Source organism: Medicago sativa, chromosome 4 (genome assembly GCF_051527215.1).
Source record: "Medicago sativa cultivar Bolivia chromosome 4, Bolivia_mono, whole genome shotgun sequence".
Classification (NCBI taxonomy): Eukaryota; Viridiplantae; Streptophyta; class Magnoliopsida; order Fabales; family Fabaceae; genus Medicago; species Medicago sativa.
In genome coordinates this window covers 67,333,756-67,350,303 of record NC_140752.1, presented here as the reverse complement: position 1 = coordinate 67,350,303, position 16,548 = coordinate 67,333,756, and the positions used below count along the sequence as shown (strand labels likewise).

The window sequence follows — 16,548 nt, the reverse complement described above, 5'->3', positions numbered from 1 at the left end:
ATGATTGAAAAGGAAGGCCAGACTAGTGCAGAGTTCCATTGATCTTAAAAGTGGAAGATGGATTCATAAAACAAAATAGGGGAAATAAAATTGTATTTAAGTCTAAAATATAATATATTAAAAATTAATATTATGAAAGAAGAGTAATCGATTACGTTCAAAAGATATAAAATAGCAACAAAAGTATATTAAGTTAAACTATTAAGTATTATTTTTTTAAGGGATTAAGTATTATTTAAAATCCCTCAAAAGAAATATTTTAATGTAATATTTCATAGTTGTAAAAAAGAAAGAAATTTTGTATATATGTTGTTTGGTTTGGTTTGAAAAATGAAGCAGGTATTTGATTTGAACGGTTTTCACAAAATATGACCAAACAATAATTTTGGTCCTTGTATGTTTATAGTTCCTCATTGTATTGAACAGCAAAAGAAATCAAGTGCCTAACAACGAAAAATACATTTGATTCCTTAAAAAAGAAAACGAAAAAAAAAATTGATGATTAAATTGACTATTTAAAAACAAGGCTTAATTGCAGTTTTTGTCCCCCTATTTTCATCTTTTTGCAAAATTGGTCCCTCTATTTTAAATTTCGACAGTTTTAATCCCTCTATCATATTTTTTAACTAAAAAAAGGTGATGTGATAGATTTTAAATATCATGGTATATGATCTAAAGACGACAAAATATCAACATCGATGAAATCGTAAAAAAATTCCCTTGAAAATATCATTTAAAACATATTATATCACCATATTTTTGACAAAATTTTAAATAGAGGGACCAAAACTGTCGAATTTTAAAATAAAGAGACCAATTTTGCAAAAAGATAAAAATAGGGGGATCAAAACTGCAATTAAGCCTAAAAACAAATTATATGACCAAAATGACTCTCATAATAGAGATATACGTGGATGTATTTTTTTTGAGGGAATATACGTGGATGTATTTATAATTTTGATACATATAGAGACTATAATAACAGTGCCTCACACATCTAAAAAGATTATATACCCTTCCATTTTGTGCAGTTTTAATTTAGATTTTTTTTTATATCGTTTTGTGATTTTGACTTCGATCAATTTAAATGCAAACGCCCCTGCTCATTGACACGTATTACCTTGTAATATTCATCTAAGGTAAAGGTCATTTGATCAAACGATTTGGATTTTTTTTTTTGTTTAGAAAAGAAGTATGCTTATAACAGCACATTAATAATAAAATAGTTTATTCAACGAGATACATATAATAAATAGTGGAATTAGCGGATAATGCGGCAACCCCAACAAAGGTATGAGTTTTCTCATTTTCTTGTCGTCTGTTGAATTCAACCTTAAAGTTTGAGAAGTGTGTGTTGAAGAGATTTTGATATGTTGAAAGCACTTGTCCAAAATTTCGCAACATCGACCTGGTGATAGTGGGAGACGTCTGTTGTAATCTTTTAATCTAATGTGAAATCTCCGCTGTCAAATTGCATATCACTTAGCCTTTGTAAGACGTGGAATAAGCCCAGAGCTTATCTCATGGCAACAAAACACATAGGTGACGACCTCATTGTGGACGCTGCTTCCTGACCGAAGCCATATCACTTGTTGTTGTAGTAAAAGAATTTTAAGTATTACTTGAATCGCCTTGTTTTAAAGGTGTTGTTGTTGCCGTATGATTATTACGAACTGAATATAATAGAAAAAATATTCTCTATATAGTAATTTCTTCTATAAATTTAATTCTTATAATTTTATTACTTTTTTTATCAAATACTCTAGTGGTTAGAAATTCAGTTTTTTAAAGTGAATAATAGTTGTGTGTTTAGGGTTCGAACCACAACCCTAACATATATAAGGCAATGTCCCTATCAACTGAGTTAAACTCACGTGAACTTGTAATTTTAGTATTATTCACTCAATCAGGTGATTTATTTTTTTATACAACTTTTTCCTTTTAACTCTTCACTTAATCTATTTTATTTATATCTTTGGACTTTTTTTTTTATCCATTCAAATAACTGAAATTTGGCAACTTAGATTGGTCCAAAACGATTCAACCTATATACCACAAAAAAATCTGATTTCAAATTCAATTGGCAATGTGAGATATAATTCAAGATGCCTAATTTTAGGTTTAATCACTCTTGAGAAGGTTTTGGTATGGTCCCTCCCTTTTTTTTAACAATTTTTTTTGTTGAACATATTTAGGGCTGCTAGCACCTTGCTACAATCCTAGCTTAATATATAGATAGATAGATAGATAGAGGAGGGATTAAATTACACCGATTAAATGTTACACCGCTTAATATCGATTTACTCGATGTATATTTTTCAAATTTGATCGTTGGATTGTATGTTTATATCATATAGATAATTCACGTAAATTTTTTCGAAAATCTAAAATCGTTTCGAATGTTATTGATATACATCAAGATTTACGGTGTTCTACAAAAGTGCATAAACCGTAAATCTTTTATAGAAAAAATTACACTTGTGGTCCCTTAACTTAATTTCAAATAACCATGTGGTCATTTAACTTTTTTTCACGTCGTTTTTAATATTTTAATCCATTTGTATATAAATTTTCAAGTTTCAATAAAGTATAGAATAGTTTAATGATGGATAAATTTGAAAACGAAAAAACCACTCAAAAATCATATATGCCTGTATATATAGGTATAAATGTATTATGATATTCCCATCAAGAATATATGAGAGGCTTGTAGTTCAATCAAACCCTACATAACCAGAACAAAACAAAACTACCATCTCAATCTCAGTCTTTGAGGTGGTGGTGGATACAATGATTGGGCTTAGAGAAAGAGAAGGACGCTTGATGAAGAACAACTCTCATTCTCTACTCATATCAAGGATCGTTACCGCTGTAGTAATTGGAGTTCTTATTGGATGCATCTTACTTTTCTATTTTCCTAATGACTTCTTTGTTTCTCAATATATTACCTCAATTCGTCTCCTCCCTTTTGCTGGACCCAAGACTCAGGTTTCATTTTCACCAAAGATTATATCTTTCATTTTTAAAATTTGGGTCTTCTCTTAAATTTTAAGGTCTTGCATGATTTATGTTGACTCGAAATTTATATCTTCTGACTTTACTGTTTTTGTTTTGTGGTCATTGTGATATTATGTTTGATCTTGTTGCTTTTGTGGGTCATTGTGGAATTGTGTTTGATCTTACCGATTTTAGTTGACTCAAAATTTCAGAATTTGATAGTCATATATTAAGTTTCAGACTTTCAGAATTGTGGGATATCTATTTTTGAGATGTTATTGTTCATTGCCAACTTTAACCCCAATTCTTCAAAACGCCATAATCAGAGGAACACCTCACTCTCAAAGTTTGAGATGGTGGTGTATTATTCAATGGTTGGGCGCAAAGAGATAGAAGGACCCTTAATGCGAAACAATCCTTATTCTCTACGCAAATCAAGGATCGTTACCGCTGTAGTAATCGGAGTTCTTATTGTCCTCGTGAGCTTAGCTCAGTTGGTAGGGGGTTCAAACCCCGGCCACCACCAAAAAATCGGAGTTCTTATTGGATGCTCGTAGCTTTCTTCTTTCACAAACATGATTTTCTATTTTCATTTGCAGGAAAATTCAACCGAATGTGACTCAAAATTTGTGGCACTCTTGTCAGATAAAAATGCAGAGCTAAAAAAACGGTTGAGTGAGTTGACGGAAAGGCTTCGGCTTGCGGAGCAAGGGAAAGACCAAACAGAAAAGGAGTTTCTTGCATTAGTTAAACAGGAAAAAGCTGGACCTTTCGGTACTGTCAAGGCCTTAAGAACCAATCCTACTGTTGCTCCTGATGAATCCGTGAACCCGAGATTGGCAAAGATATTAGAGGATATTTCAGTTAACCGCGAGATCATAGTTACCCTTGCAAACTCATATGCGAAGGAAGTGCTCGAGGTATGGTTCACCAATATCAAGAGAGTTGGTATATCTAATTATCTAGTTGTTGCCTTAGACAATGAGATTGCAAAGTTTTGTGAATCGAATAAAGTCCCATTTTACCAAAGAGACCCGGATAATGGTATTGATACTGTTGGAAAAATTGCAAACGGCGAGGCTGTCTCCAGTCTTAAATTCCGTATTCTAAGAGAATTTTTGCAGTTGGGATATAGTGTTCTTCTATCAGACATCGACATTGTATATTTGCAGAATCCTTTTGATCATCTATACCGTGATTCGGATGTTGAATCCATGAGCGATGGTCATAATAACATGACAGCTTATGGCTACAACGATGTCTTTGATGACCCTGGGATGGGTTGGTCTAGTGGTGTTTTTACCAGGAGGATATTTGTTTACAATGCTGGTTTCTTCTATATCAGACCAACCATCCCTTCAATTGAGCTTTTGGACCGTGTGGCAGCACGACTTTCGAAGGAAAAAGCATGGGACCAAGTCGTTTTCAACGAGGAACTCTTTCATCCATCACATCCTGGTTATGACGGGCTTCATGCTGCTAAAAGAACTATGGATATATATCTTTTTATGAACAGCAGAGTTCTTTTCAAGACAGTGAGGAACGATGCTAACCTCAGTAAATTGAAACCGGTAATTATTCACTTGAATTACCACCGTGATAAGCTTCTGCGAATGAAAGCAATTGTTGAATATTATGTTAATGGGAACCAAGATGCTCTCAAACCTTTTCCCGATGGCACACCTCGATAACCTTGTTTCTGTGTCTTAGTTGTTGTTCGAAAACTTAACGAGCACCTATACTTATGCTTTTACCCTCATTTTAAAATTTGCCAACTATTTCTTGAAAAATTCTTGAAGCTATTTTTCTTGAGAAGTAGCATTTTCCTAGGAAAATATGTCAATTTTGGCGTTTTTGTTTATTAATTGAGTGTTTTACGTCCATGATATGTTTTTGGGACTTGGTACATAAATTACCCATCATGTATTGTCTTCATAAACCTTCTCAAATTTCATTGTTCTTTATTCTCTTTCTTCCATAAAATGTCTTGATTTGTCGAATTATATGATTTATCAATAAAAATACTCAAAACACCTATGAAGTTGACTCAAAACACCTATGAAGTTGTCGGTTTTGGGAAGAAATAGAATTACGATGACTCAAATGAAAACCATACAAAATGACTCTTAAGCCATGATCAACTCCTCAAAAACATCTAAAAAAATAACCTCAACTACTAATAAATGACTGAAAAATATAGCTAAAATATCATCAAATAAACTGTGCACACACCCTGAAACATTTTCAATTACTCTTTCGCATGCATTTATTTTTTATGGCAGGTTGAACAGGATTTCATTTCCTTTTATATTATTTTATGTCTTTCAGTTATTAGTTAATGCTTTCAATTACTAAAATCTAGCAAGTAGCAAAATTAAACAACCAGGTCTCGAACCAGGATGGTTAGGTTGAAGGAAATGGTTTCAACCACTAAGCTAGAATGAGAGATGGTTTTGTAATATATATTACAAAATGCTAAACCCGTTTCACAATATTCAGCACATTTTACACAATTTTTTTTTTGGTTACCACATTTTACACAATTTAAGAAGAAAAGATAATGATGATTTTATCCAATTACACATATTAATTGTTTGTGCATTTCCATTATCATAAATAAAAAGTGGAAAATAATAGTAAATAGATATATTTATATTATTAATTGGGGTTTTAAAATTTGCACCCCCTGACTCAGGGTCCTGGATACGCCACTGATCATAACCCCACACTTAAATTGTTTTTTTTTGTTGAAGATGACCCAAACTTAAACTGTTGTTTATCCTTAATTAACAAAATAGCAATAAGTCATAATTTGAACAAATTTTTAGATGATTTACCTTTTCGGAATGGGTGCTAAAATCATTATTCGTTTCACTTCCGACTTTGACTAACTTATCACTTTTGCTCAAGCAGGACAAACTTAAAGAAGATAATCATACTCTCAACTTCAATCATGTATCTTACTAAATGTAGTAGGGCTGGTCATGACATTTTCCCACTCCAATCGACATGTTAATGCATTGTGCTATGAACTTGAAGCAATTCTAAAGAGTCTTTTAAAGGTTATAGTGTGGTTGAACTTAAGATGAGATATATTTGGGAAAGTAGACTAACAAAAGATTTGGACTTAGGTTCAGACTACGGGTAGTAGAACTACTTATTCTTTTTTCCTTCTTTGAAGAGACCAAACTTTTGATTTTTGGCTCGTTATCTTTTTTTTTTATTATGTAGACTAATTTTCGATGATTTTGTCTACATTTTTCTTTTCTCTATTTTCTTTTTCATTTTTTTATAACCAGATTCTGATAGTATCCAACCTCAAATTTAAGATGTTGCTTAATTCAAAGAGCAACCCTAAACATAGTTTCAAATCATACCAAGAACTTAAGATTCTATCTAAATTCAAAAAAAATTAAATAGATATAGCATTTTGGGTTCAAAACTTGTGACATGATTCGTCACAAGGACAACAAAAAAATTATTGCACCGAGACTCAAAGGGGTTTAACATATACTCCCTCCGTTTCACAATACTTGTCTATTTTGGAGAATAATTTTGTTTCACTTTACTTGTCACTTTCAAGTTTCAATGCAACATTAATTATTTGTCTATCAATAATACCCTTACCTATTTATTGTAGAGAGAGAAATAATAGAATGAAATAATAAATGAGTAAGGGTATTATAGTAAAAACACAAAGAATTTCATCAAAAATGACAACATTTATTTGATTCCTTGGTATGTGTAATTTCTTCAAAATGGACAAGTATTGTGAAACGGAGGGAGTATATGATAACAATAAATAAGGGTGTCTTGAAAAAGGCTCAGAGTAACAAACAAGTGTCTTGTGTATGTGATAATACGACCAATAAAATGTAGAGAACAACTGAAATCTCCAAGAAAATAACATTTAAACATGTGGATACACTCAAATATGAAATGTTTTAGTAAAAATTGAAAAATATTTGGCTCAAAATCTCACCAGTTATGATATAAATAAATATATGGTGATTATGGTGAGTATCTTCCATAATAGAGCCAAGTAGTTATCATGCTCTTGAACTTTTGAGGTAAGCTAGCCCTCTGCCTTAGTGGTACGAACAATTTTGTATGACAAAAATAATTTATGAAACTTTTGGATATGAAAAGTTTATGCAATTCATGCAAATAAAATTTACATAGGTAGAAATAGAAAATAGTAAGTTATATGATGAATTTAGTTAGAAATTAAAATTATGCAAGAAAATAAAATAAAAACACAATGGGTTGCCTCCCATTCAACGCCCATTTAACGTCAATAGCTTTACAGATGAGTCTATGTTGTTCCCTTTTAACCTCTTCTCCATAGGTTCATCATCTTGAGTAACTGATGGTCAGATTAGGCAAGTGTACCAAATTATTTACCAAGTAATAAAGTGTAAGTAGAGTATTGTATCCACAGGGATTGTCGTTTCTTCCAAACAATTCACTTTACTTATTTTTAAAAAAAAAAATATAAAAGAGTTAAGGGTTAAAAGATTTACAATTTTTATCTGTTTGCAACAGAGCAAGTTACCTGTTTTGGTTGCAGAAATGTTAGCAGCGGTTAGGATTCTTCATATCCCCCTATTCATTTGTTTGAATTAAATAATAGTCAAGTCGCGTTCAGTTATTCTAAGTAGACTATCTAAGAGATGAGTCCGTCGGGACGTGATAACCTAATCAATTTGTCGAGTTGAACCTGTTAGTTGCACGGCGATCCTTACATGCAGGGTCTTACTCTCTCCGTTGATTTCGGTTTATCCCTCCGCCTGTTTAGCGGTGATCCTTACATGTGGGGACTTACTCCATCAGGGGTAATTGAAACATAGACTTAAGTTGGCGTTCCTAAATTTCCAAAGGTATGGTGGTCAATGTTTCTAAAGGTTTTCCCATCTAGGAATCTTAGGAGTACATAGCACACTCTCCCTCTCCGTAGTTCTACAAACGGGAAGCGCTATCAGCGTCTACCTTATCAAGGTGTGAGGAGAATGGAGTTACTGGGATGATTTAAGTCATGATGTCACTTGTTTCCTTAATTACTAACTAGTTACATCCTAGGTTCAGTAGATTTTACTCAATATTCGTAATGTCACCTCCTAAGTACCTTTTATTAGGGTCAACTCACTTTCGGTATCTTTCACTAGTAATTAATTACTTCCTAGATAGACAGATATAAATATCAATATTAGGTCATGTAACTATCTAAGTGCCTAAACTATGGTTGCGCTCAAGAGGAGACAAATCTTACACACTACAGTAAAAGTAAATAGCGAACATAAAATAACTGAATAAACGACTATAAGTTAAATAATTATCCATCAAATAAAATAAAGGTTTATCTTAGAACCCTAGCCTAAAAAGATTTAGTTACCCATGGTAACTAAAAACTAATTACAAAAGAAATAAAACCTTACCCTAGAAATACTTGAAGAGAAGAGAGAGAAACTCCTCCTGAAAGCTCCTATTGGCCGCCTTCCTCTTGAACTGCTCCAATTCTGAACGAGAAATAATGAATGAGGAAGGTGGTATTTACAGGGAAAGTTTCCACCTGAACTTGGGCTAAAATCGCAAGCTTTCTTCACAAAAAAGTCACAAAATAGTGACTTGACCCGCATGTCTTGGGCGCCTAGCGCCTATACCCATGTGCCACCCATGTGCCTTGCATGTCAGGTACCTGGCACCACTTTCCATGCGGATGGGCGCTTTCCTGCGGACTTTAGGTTCTTAGGCGCCCCGTTATGTGCGCCTAGGCGTTTCTGAGTGCGTTCTTTGGTGAAAAGGCATGTTTCCTTCGCCGTTTTAGGTGTTTGCTTCTGTGTAATATGTCTTGGAACTAGGGAACAAAATTCCTCCATTTGTAAAGTCTTTTGAGACCTCTTGAATCTTCATTCTTCATCTTTCCAAGGACCACATAAATCTTCAGATGTTTTGCTTTGCCGATTTACATGATTTCTTCGTGAATTACATCAAAAACATCCTAAAGAACCACATAAATCTTATGTTGGTATTTCTTTTCTAGTAAGGTTTTATTAAGGCATGTACCTGTTGGACATCCAAGAGACAATGTTACGAATATTATGTCATATTAATTTTTACGTGTCTATTCATTTTTGGATTATTGGGTCATACTACAACTTTATGTTATATTATTGTATTACTCTATAAATAAAACTCACATGTAACATACATATACACTCAGGGGCGGATCTTCCCAGGGACCCCTGGGAGCCATGGTACCCCCCTAGCTTTTCTATATTTATCCGATTAGGCATAATTTGAACACTAGTACTCAGCAGGCGCAGTGGAAATGATGTTTGGTTATCCTTCAGAGGTCGTGAGTTCGACCCTTACAACTGCTTTCTTTTAGCTTAGCTTTCTTTTATATTTCTGTTCAATTTTTACTATTTTGTTCAAAAAAATGGCACTTATAGGGAGTCAAACCGGCACCCCTGCTCTGCATTCAAACAAAACAAACCACTGGACAAGTTAACAATTATATTTAACAATTATATTCTTTTCATCAAACAACTTTATATATATTTCATACATTTCTGGCACCCCCAAGAAAATATTTCAAGATCCGCAATTGTATACACTAAAGAGAATAGAATACTCTTCTCCTCTCTTCCTCTCTCCTTCTCTCTATTCTTGTTCTAGTAATCTTGTTCTATTCTCTTCCTTTCTCCTTCTCTATTCTTGTACTTGTTTTATTCATCAAAGAGTTTCATAACAAAAAATTATAAATTGCAGTGTGTGGTGGATACATCATGTATATGTGCGTTAAAGGAAAAATTATGATGGTAACCAGAAATAAAAAGGGAAGAATTATGAGTCGTGAAGTTTTTTTTTTTCTTCAGGTAGTCTAGTGGCTAGAATTCACCTTATAAGGTGAATAAGTGGGGTGTCCGAAGTTCGAACCCTGACCCCTACATATAATAATGCATTGTCCTACCAACTGAGCTATGCTCACGGGACTGAGTCGTGAAGTTATATGGTAATGAACCCGTGACAATCAGATTGACATATACAATTAATTTCATACTGACTGCCTTTAGAAAGAATTTTTTGGACATATATATCTTTTAATAATTCATCATGCTCATGAATTTTCACATGCTAGTAGTTGACAATAATGCAAAGGTAAATATGCAGCTAATTTTTTTTTTTTTTTTTTAAAAAAAGTAGCTAGTAAACTAGCAGTATGAGTATGAGTATAGGAATAGCATAAGTATTAAAATGCAGATGTCACCTGACGATATCCTGTTAGTTTCTTTAGTGTCACTCAACTGATTTTAAAATTCCCGTAATACTAGGTTTTATGAACCATAGAGTTCGATATCTTGCAGAAATAGTCGTAAAGATGACTATTCTAATAGAATCAACTGAATAGTCGTAAAGCCCCCACTGTGAATTTCCATAACAGTTGAAAATATGGTGATTAAAATTAAAGACCTTCATGTATAATTGCAGCATGTATATTTTTTTAATAATTAAAAAATTGTTTGCCTAATCAATTAATGGTGACGTGTTGAGATGTGCACATGTCCAATTATCGTATAATGGACTCAAGTGAAATTTTTTCATTGGTATGCGGGAAGAAGCAGCTGTTATGCGTACTAGTGATATTTGTTTTTGGTTTGGGATTTGGATTCTCTCCATACGATTAATAATTTAATAAAAGGGCTATGATTGTAAATATAATAATTTAAATGAAGGATAAATTTGAAAGTGAAAATATCAATCCAAAATCACATATTCCTTTATCTATATATAGGTATAGATGGATTCTCATATTCCCATCAAGAATATTTGAGAGGCTAGTAGTTCAATCAAATTCAGTTTCAAAGTGAATGTCTGTGCTCAAACTAACCACCCAATTCTTCATTTCTTAATTAACCCTCCTAAGTTTCAGAACCCTATATAACCAGAAGAACTAAACAAAACTACCATTTCAATCTCAGTCTTTGAGTTGGTGGTGGATACAATATGATTGAGCGCAGAGAAAGAGAAGGACCTTTGATTAAGAACAACCCTCAATCTCTACTCATATCAAGGATCATTACCGCTGTAATCATTGGAGTTCTTACTGGATGCATCATAGTTTTCTTTTTTCCTAATGACTTCTTTGTTTCTCATTCTATTACCTCAAATCATAACCTACCTGTTGCTGTACCCAAGACCCAGGTTTCATTTTCATCAATGATTAACTATCATCTTTCGTGTTTTTCTTTCACTTTAAATTGTGTCTTCTCTTAACTTCTTGCATGTTGCATGATTTTTGTTTGACTCGAAATTTAACTGTCTTCTGACTTTGCTGTTTTTGTTGTGTCATTGTGATAGTGTTTGATTTTGCTGCTTTTACTACTTGTGGTTCATTGTGGAATTGTGTTTGATACTTACTGATTTAGTCGACTCAATCGAATTTAAGCACATTTAATTAATTGGATAAATCATCATATTCTATTAAGACTAATATATTATAAGAGAGTCATCCAAACGTGGAATTGGGTGAATCATGAATCGTCGAATGGTATAAAAAATTCTATTAATACTATAAATATTATTACCCGGGTTCAGACTATGTGTTCAATTGTTCGCTCTTTTTATTTGTAATGCGAACAATAGTTTTTATGAATTTGATTTTTATTACAATTATTTTTTATTTTAATTAAAATTATATATATATATATATATATATATATATATATATATATATATATATTTACAATTTCATACTGTAACAAACTATATTTATCTTTTTCAATAACACCAATATAGTAAATATAATATAAATTCTTATATTTTTTTAATGACATCAACAAATAGCATTTTTAGAGTCAAACTTGTTTAATGATATAATTGGAAGTGAAAAACTCAAAGGATTCGTCATTTGATTGAGTTCATTAACACCAAAAATATTATGAAGTCATGGTAAAATAACACATTTGATATTGCACTCATATTTTTACTTGTTCGCGGGATTGGTTCCCCCATTTCTCGTGATTATTCAATCTTTAAATTTAGGGTTAATTATGTTCTAGGTCCCTATAAATAGGCGTGTTTCCAACATTAGTCCCTACTTAAATTTTATTAAATTTTTGGTCCCCAACGTTTTTTTCCGTTAGCAAAATAGGTCCTCGCTGTTAATTGTTGCTGATTGAGCAAACGGTGAAGCACACGTGGATGCCACATCTGACTTTTTTTGTTGGGTTAACTATTAAAATTAAGTAAGGACTAAACTTAAAATGCCTCGATTTTATAGGGACTAAAAACATATTTAACCCAACAAAAAAAAGTCAGATGTGGCATCCACGTGTGCTTCACCGTTTGCTCAATCAACAACAATTAACAGCGAGGACCTATTTTGCTAACGAAAAAAACGTTGGGGACCAAAAATTTAATAAAATTTAAGTAGGAACTAATGTTGGAAACGCGCCTATTTATAGGGACCTAAAACATAATTAACCCTTAAATTTATAATTGACAAATGATGATATATAACATATTTTAAATGACGAGATATACGACGAGATGATATAAAATCATCCAAATGAATTAATTATTACATGACATTAATTGAATTACAAAATGTGAATAATTTTTTAAGTTGAAACTCAAGTTTTTACGGTATTTTCTTGCAACTTAATGAGTGTTAATCATTCACTGTCATCAGTGAATGATGACATTTCTCAACAATTTAAACAACATTGGAAATATTATTAGCGACAAAATATTGTTTAAATATTTGAATTACTTTTAAAAAAAAATATTATTATATTCACAATTTTGCAACTTAAAGTGTTTTATTGTTATATCAATAAAACAACATTCCGCAAGAAATATTTAGCGACAAAGTAATTCAAATATTTAAATATTGTTTTATTGTGAATACAATAAAACATTATTATATTCACAATATTGTTTAATTTTACTTTTAAAAAAATATTATTATATTCACAATTTTACCCTTTTACTTTATTTTAAAATAGGAACAACACCGCTATAATGGGAATTTAAATTATTAATTAAAAATTTAGTTTAAATTCATTAAAATAGGAGGAACACCACTACAATAGAAACAATATATGACCATATTTAAAATGCTTATATATCTGTTTATATACAATTAAGTGCAGTAGAAAAACAGATAAACAGTGCACATTAGTGTTCGTTTATTTACTGAATATTTTTCCCAGTTTTAACCTTTATTTAAACCATTTGACCATTTTTATAATATTAATTAAATTATCAATTAAAAATTAAGTAAGTCCCATTAAAATATGAACAATCCCCAACAATAGGAACAAAATTGGACATTATAAAACAACCTTATTTTAACCTTGTATAAAAATATATTGTGTGTTAGTGTAACCATTTTTCTGTCAATTTTACCCTAGAATTAATTACTTTTTACCATTTTAATGTGCATGTCTTGATGGTAGTAGTATATTGTAAAGAGGATATTATTTTCACAATATTATTTAGATTATCAATTAAAAAACTATTTAAATCTCCTTTGAAATAGGAACATTCCGCAACAATTTAAACAACATTGGACACTTTAAAAATGTTTATTTTGATCTTATTTGTGAAAATTATTTTATATTTGTATATGTCAAAATGAGTATCTCTTTTCATATAAGCACAGTAAAAAGCACATAAATTGACACACTAATTAGTTTCCATCTTTCAACCAATTATAAATAAATTACCTATCAAATTTTAGTGCAACATATAAAGAGATGCATGATTTTAGTGTAGTACTTTTCTTCCAATTATGCCATTTATTTAAACAATTAAAATTACAATTTTTTCTTTCATATAATATTTGTTGAAGAGGCCAAATGCAAAACATATTAACAAACCTCCCCCTCGAAGCACAATGAGTATCTAGAAAGGATTTTGTCAAAAAAAAAAAAGAGTATCTAGAAAGGATTAAGAAATGTTAAGTTGTCGATAAAAAAAAGTGTTAAGTTAAAAAAGATTTAAAACGATTAAAAAGTTAAGCAAAATTACATAGTAAATAAACCAAAGCAGAGCAGCTGATTAAGCCACCCATAATGAAAATCGACAACAATATCAAGTTTGTTGGTCTTCAACCATCACCAAAGGTTAAGCATTATATGATAAAGTAAATGATTCAAAGATGACTCTTTATTACGGAAAATTTATAGCACTATGGAGAGGATCCTCTCCAGTGAAATTCTCTGCAGTTTTCTGCAGTCTTTGATCTCAGCCATTAATTATACTCTCTCTCCATTTTTAATATTAAAACAGATTCTCTCACTTCTTTAATAAAGAGTCATCTTTGTTTCTCAATGAAAAAAAAGCACCGGAGAGGATCCCCTCCCGTTATTTCCACATAACCTAGATACATGATATCCAACTTACGTGAGGGAAAGAGTGAATATCCATCACGAACATATGCACACCACAGAACTACAAAGCTTGGTCATCGATGTCAGTTGCAATAACAAAAGAGATTCCCACCGATCAAAAGACAAGATTCTATATGCTACAAAAGAAGTCACATCCGAAAAATAGATGGTTAATTGTAAAAGTAAAATGACAGAATGAAAATGTTGATATTTTTAACTTTAGTCAAAAAAACAAAGGGAATGATATTTTAATTGGAAAATAAATTCTAATAAGGAATTATTATTTCAATTTTTTTACTGAAATTCTGATTTCAACTTGTAATTTTATAACACCTTTCTTCATCATTATCAAGATTATGTGAGAGGCTTGTAACTCAATCAAAATAAGAGTCGTAATGGAAGTACTTAATCTCTGTTCTCAAATTCCTAAATCAGAGTTCTTATAGGATGCATCTTAGCTTTTTTTTTTCCTTCCCAACAATGACTTCTTTGTTTCTCAATGATTTTTTATCTTCTTTTCTTTTGGCAGGAAAATTCAGCTGAATCTGAATCATCAGATAGAGTTAACATGTTAAAATCAGAATTTGTGGCACTCTTATCAGATAAAAATGCAGAGCTAAAAAAACAGTTGAGGGAGATGACGGAAAGGCTTCGGCTTGCAGAGCAAGGGAAAGACCATATTGCATCAATTAAAGAGGAAAAAGCTGGACCTTTTGGTACTGTCAAGGCAATAAGAACCAGTCCTAATGTTGCTCCCGATGAATCCGTGAACCCGAGATTGGCAAATTTATTAGAGAAAATAGCAGTTAAACGAGAGATCATAGTTACCCTTGCAAACTCAAATGTGAAAGAGATCCTCGAGGTCTGGTTCACCAGTATTAAGAGAGTTGGTATATCTAATTATCTAGTTGTTGCCTTAGACGACGAGATTGCAAAGTTTTGTGAATCGAATAAAGTCCCATTTTACCAAAGAGACCCGGATAATGGTTTTGATACTGTTGGAAAAATTGCAAACGGCGCAGCTGTCTCCACGCTTAAATTTCGTATTCTAAGAGAATTTTTGCAGTTGGGATATAGTGTTCTTCTATCAGACATCGACATTGTATATTTGCAGAATCCTTTTGATCATCTATACCGTGATTCGGATGTTGAGTCCATGAGCGATGGTCATAATAACATGACAGCTTATGGCTACAACGATGTTTTCGAAGACCCTGGGATGGGTTGGTCTAGTGGCGTTTTTACCAGGAGGATATTTGTTTACAATTGTGGTTTTTTCTATATCAGACCAACCATCCCTTCAATTGAGCTTTTGGACCGTGTGGCAGCACGACTTTCGAAGGAGAATGCATGGGACCAAGTCGTTTTCAACGAGGAACTCTTTCATCCATCACATCCTGGTTATGATGGGCTTCATGCTGCTAAAAGAACTATGGATATATATCTTTTTATGAATAGCAGAGTTCTTTTTAAGACCGTGAGGAACGATGCTAATCTCAGTAAATTGAAACCGGTAATTATTCACTTGAATTACCACCGTGATAAGCTTCGGCGAATGAAAGCAATTGTTGAATATTATGTTAATGGGAACCAAGACGCTCTCAAACCTTTTCCTAATGGTACACCTCGATAACCTTGTTTGTGTCTAAGTTGTTGTTCAAAAACTTAACGAGCACGGAGCACCTATACTTATGCTTTTACCCTCATTTTCACACTATAATGTTTGTTGTATTTTTTTTTTACCAACACACTATAATGTTTGTTGTATTTTTTTTTTACCAATGTTTGTTGTATGCTAATTTAATTTTTTAAGGTGTTTTTATCTCATCTTCATAAACACATTGTTAGCAAGCCCACTACCACATAATTGAGATCTAGTAACAATTCAGGAGATGAAGTTTCCATGGATCCAGAATTGACCGTGACATTGAGACGAGTTATCTCTCCGTGAACAAGTGAAAGAGACTTCTAAAATGTAAAACTTGATTTGATTGTAGGAAACAAGGTAATTAACTTTCGGATATCAAAAACTTGTAACACGCAACAACTTTTTTTATATAACAAATGCAACACCTTTTATACTGTTTAAATGAATTAAAAAGTGTAATGGTGCCTTTTTTGAAAAATGTTTTAAAAATATCTAAAAAGTGAC

The 16,548-nt window shown here is 32.1% G+C and overlaps 2 protein-coding genes across 2 annotated transcripts; both read left to right on the top strand.

Annotated features, from left to right (window-relative positions):
* Nucleotides 1–2,266: 2,266 nt before the first annotated feature.
* Nucleotides 2,267–4,750, top strand: LOC146931000 (arabinosyltransferase RRA3-like). The gene is made up of 2 exons (XM_085702490.1): nt 2,267–2,988; nt 3,597–4,750. The coding sequence occupies exons 1-2, from the start codon at nt 2,791–2,793 to the stop codon at nt 4,686–4,688; spliced, it is 1,290 nt and encodes a 429-aa protein (XP_085558616.1). The 5' UTR covers nt 2,267–2,790; the 3' UTR covers nt 4,689–4,750.
* A 6,048-nt stretch (nt 4,751–10,798) lies between these two features.
* LOC146930999 (arabinosyltransferase RRA2-like) lies at nt 10,799–16,086 on the top strand. The gene is made up of 2 exons (XM_085702489.1): nt 10,799–11,202; nt 14,926–16,086. Exons 1-2 carry the CDS (start codon nt 11,005–11,007, stop codon nt 16,027–16,029), a joined length of 1,302 nt encoding a protein of 433 aa, XP_085558615.1. The 5' UTR covers nt 10,799–11,004; the 3' UTR covers nt 16,030–16,086.
* Nucleotides 16,087–16,548: the final 462 nt, after the last annotated feature.

Coding starts and splice junctions, on each gene's coding strand:
- LOC146931000 (XM_085702490.1), top strand. CDS start 2,791: ATGATTGGGCTTAGAGAAAGAGAAGGACGCTTGATGAAGAACAACTCT. Junction 2,989..3,596: donor TTGCTGGACCCAAGACTCAG/GTTTCATTTTCA, acceptor TTTCATTTGCAG/GAAAATTCAACCGAATGTGA.
- LOC146930999 (XM_085702489.1), top strand. CDS start 11,005: ATGATTGAGCGCAGAGAAAGAGAAGGACCTTTGATTAAGAACAACCCT. Junction 11,203..14,925: donor TTGCTGTACCCAAGACCCAG/GTTTCATTTTCA, acceptor TTCTTTTGGCAG/GAAAATTCAGCTGAATCTGA.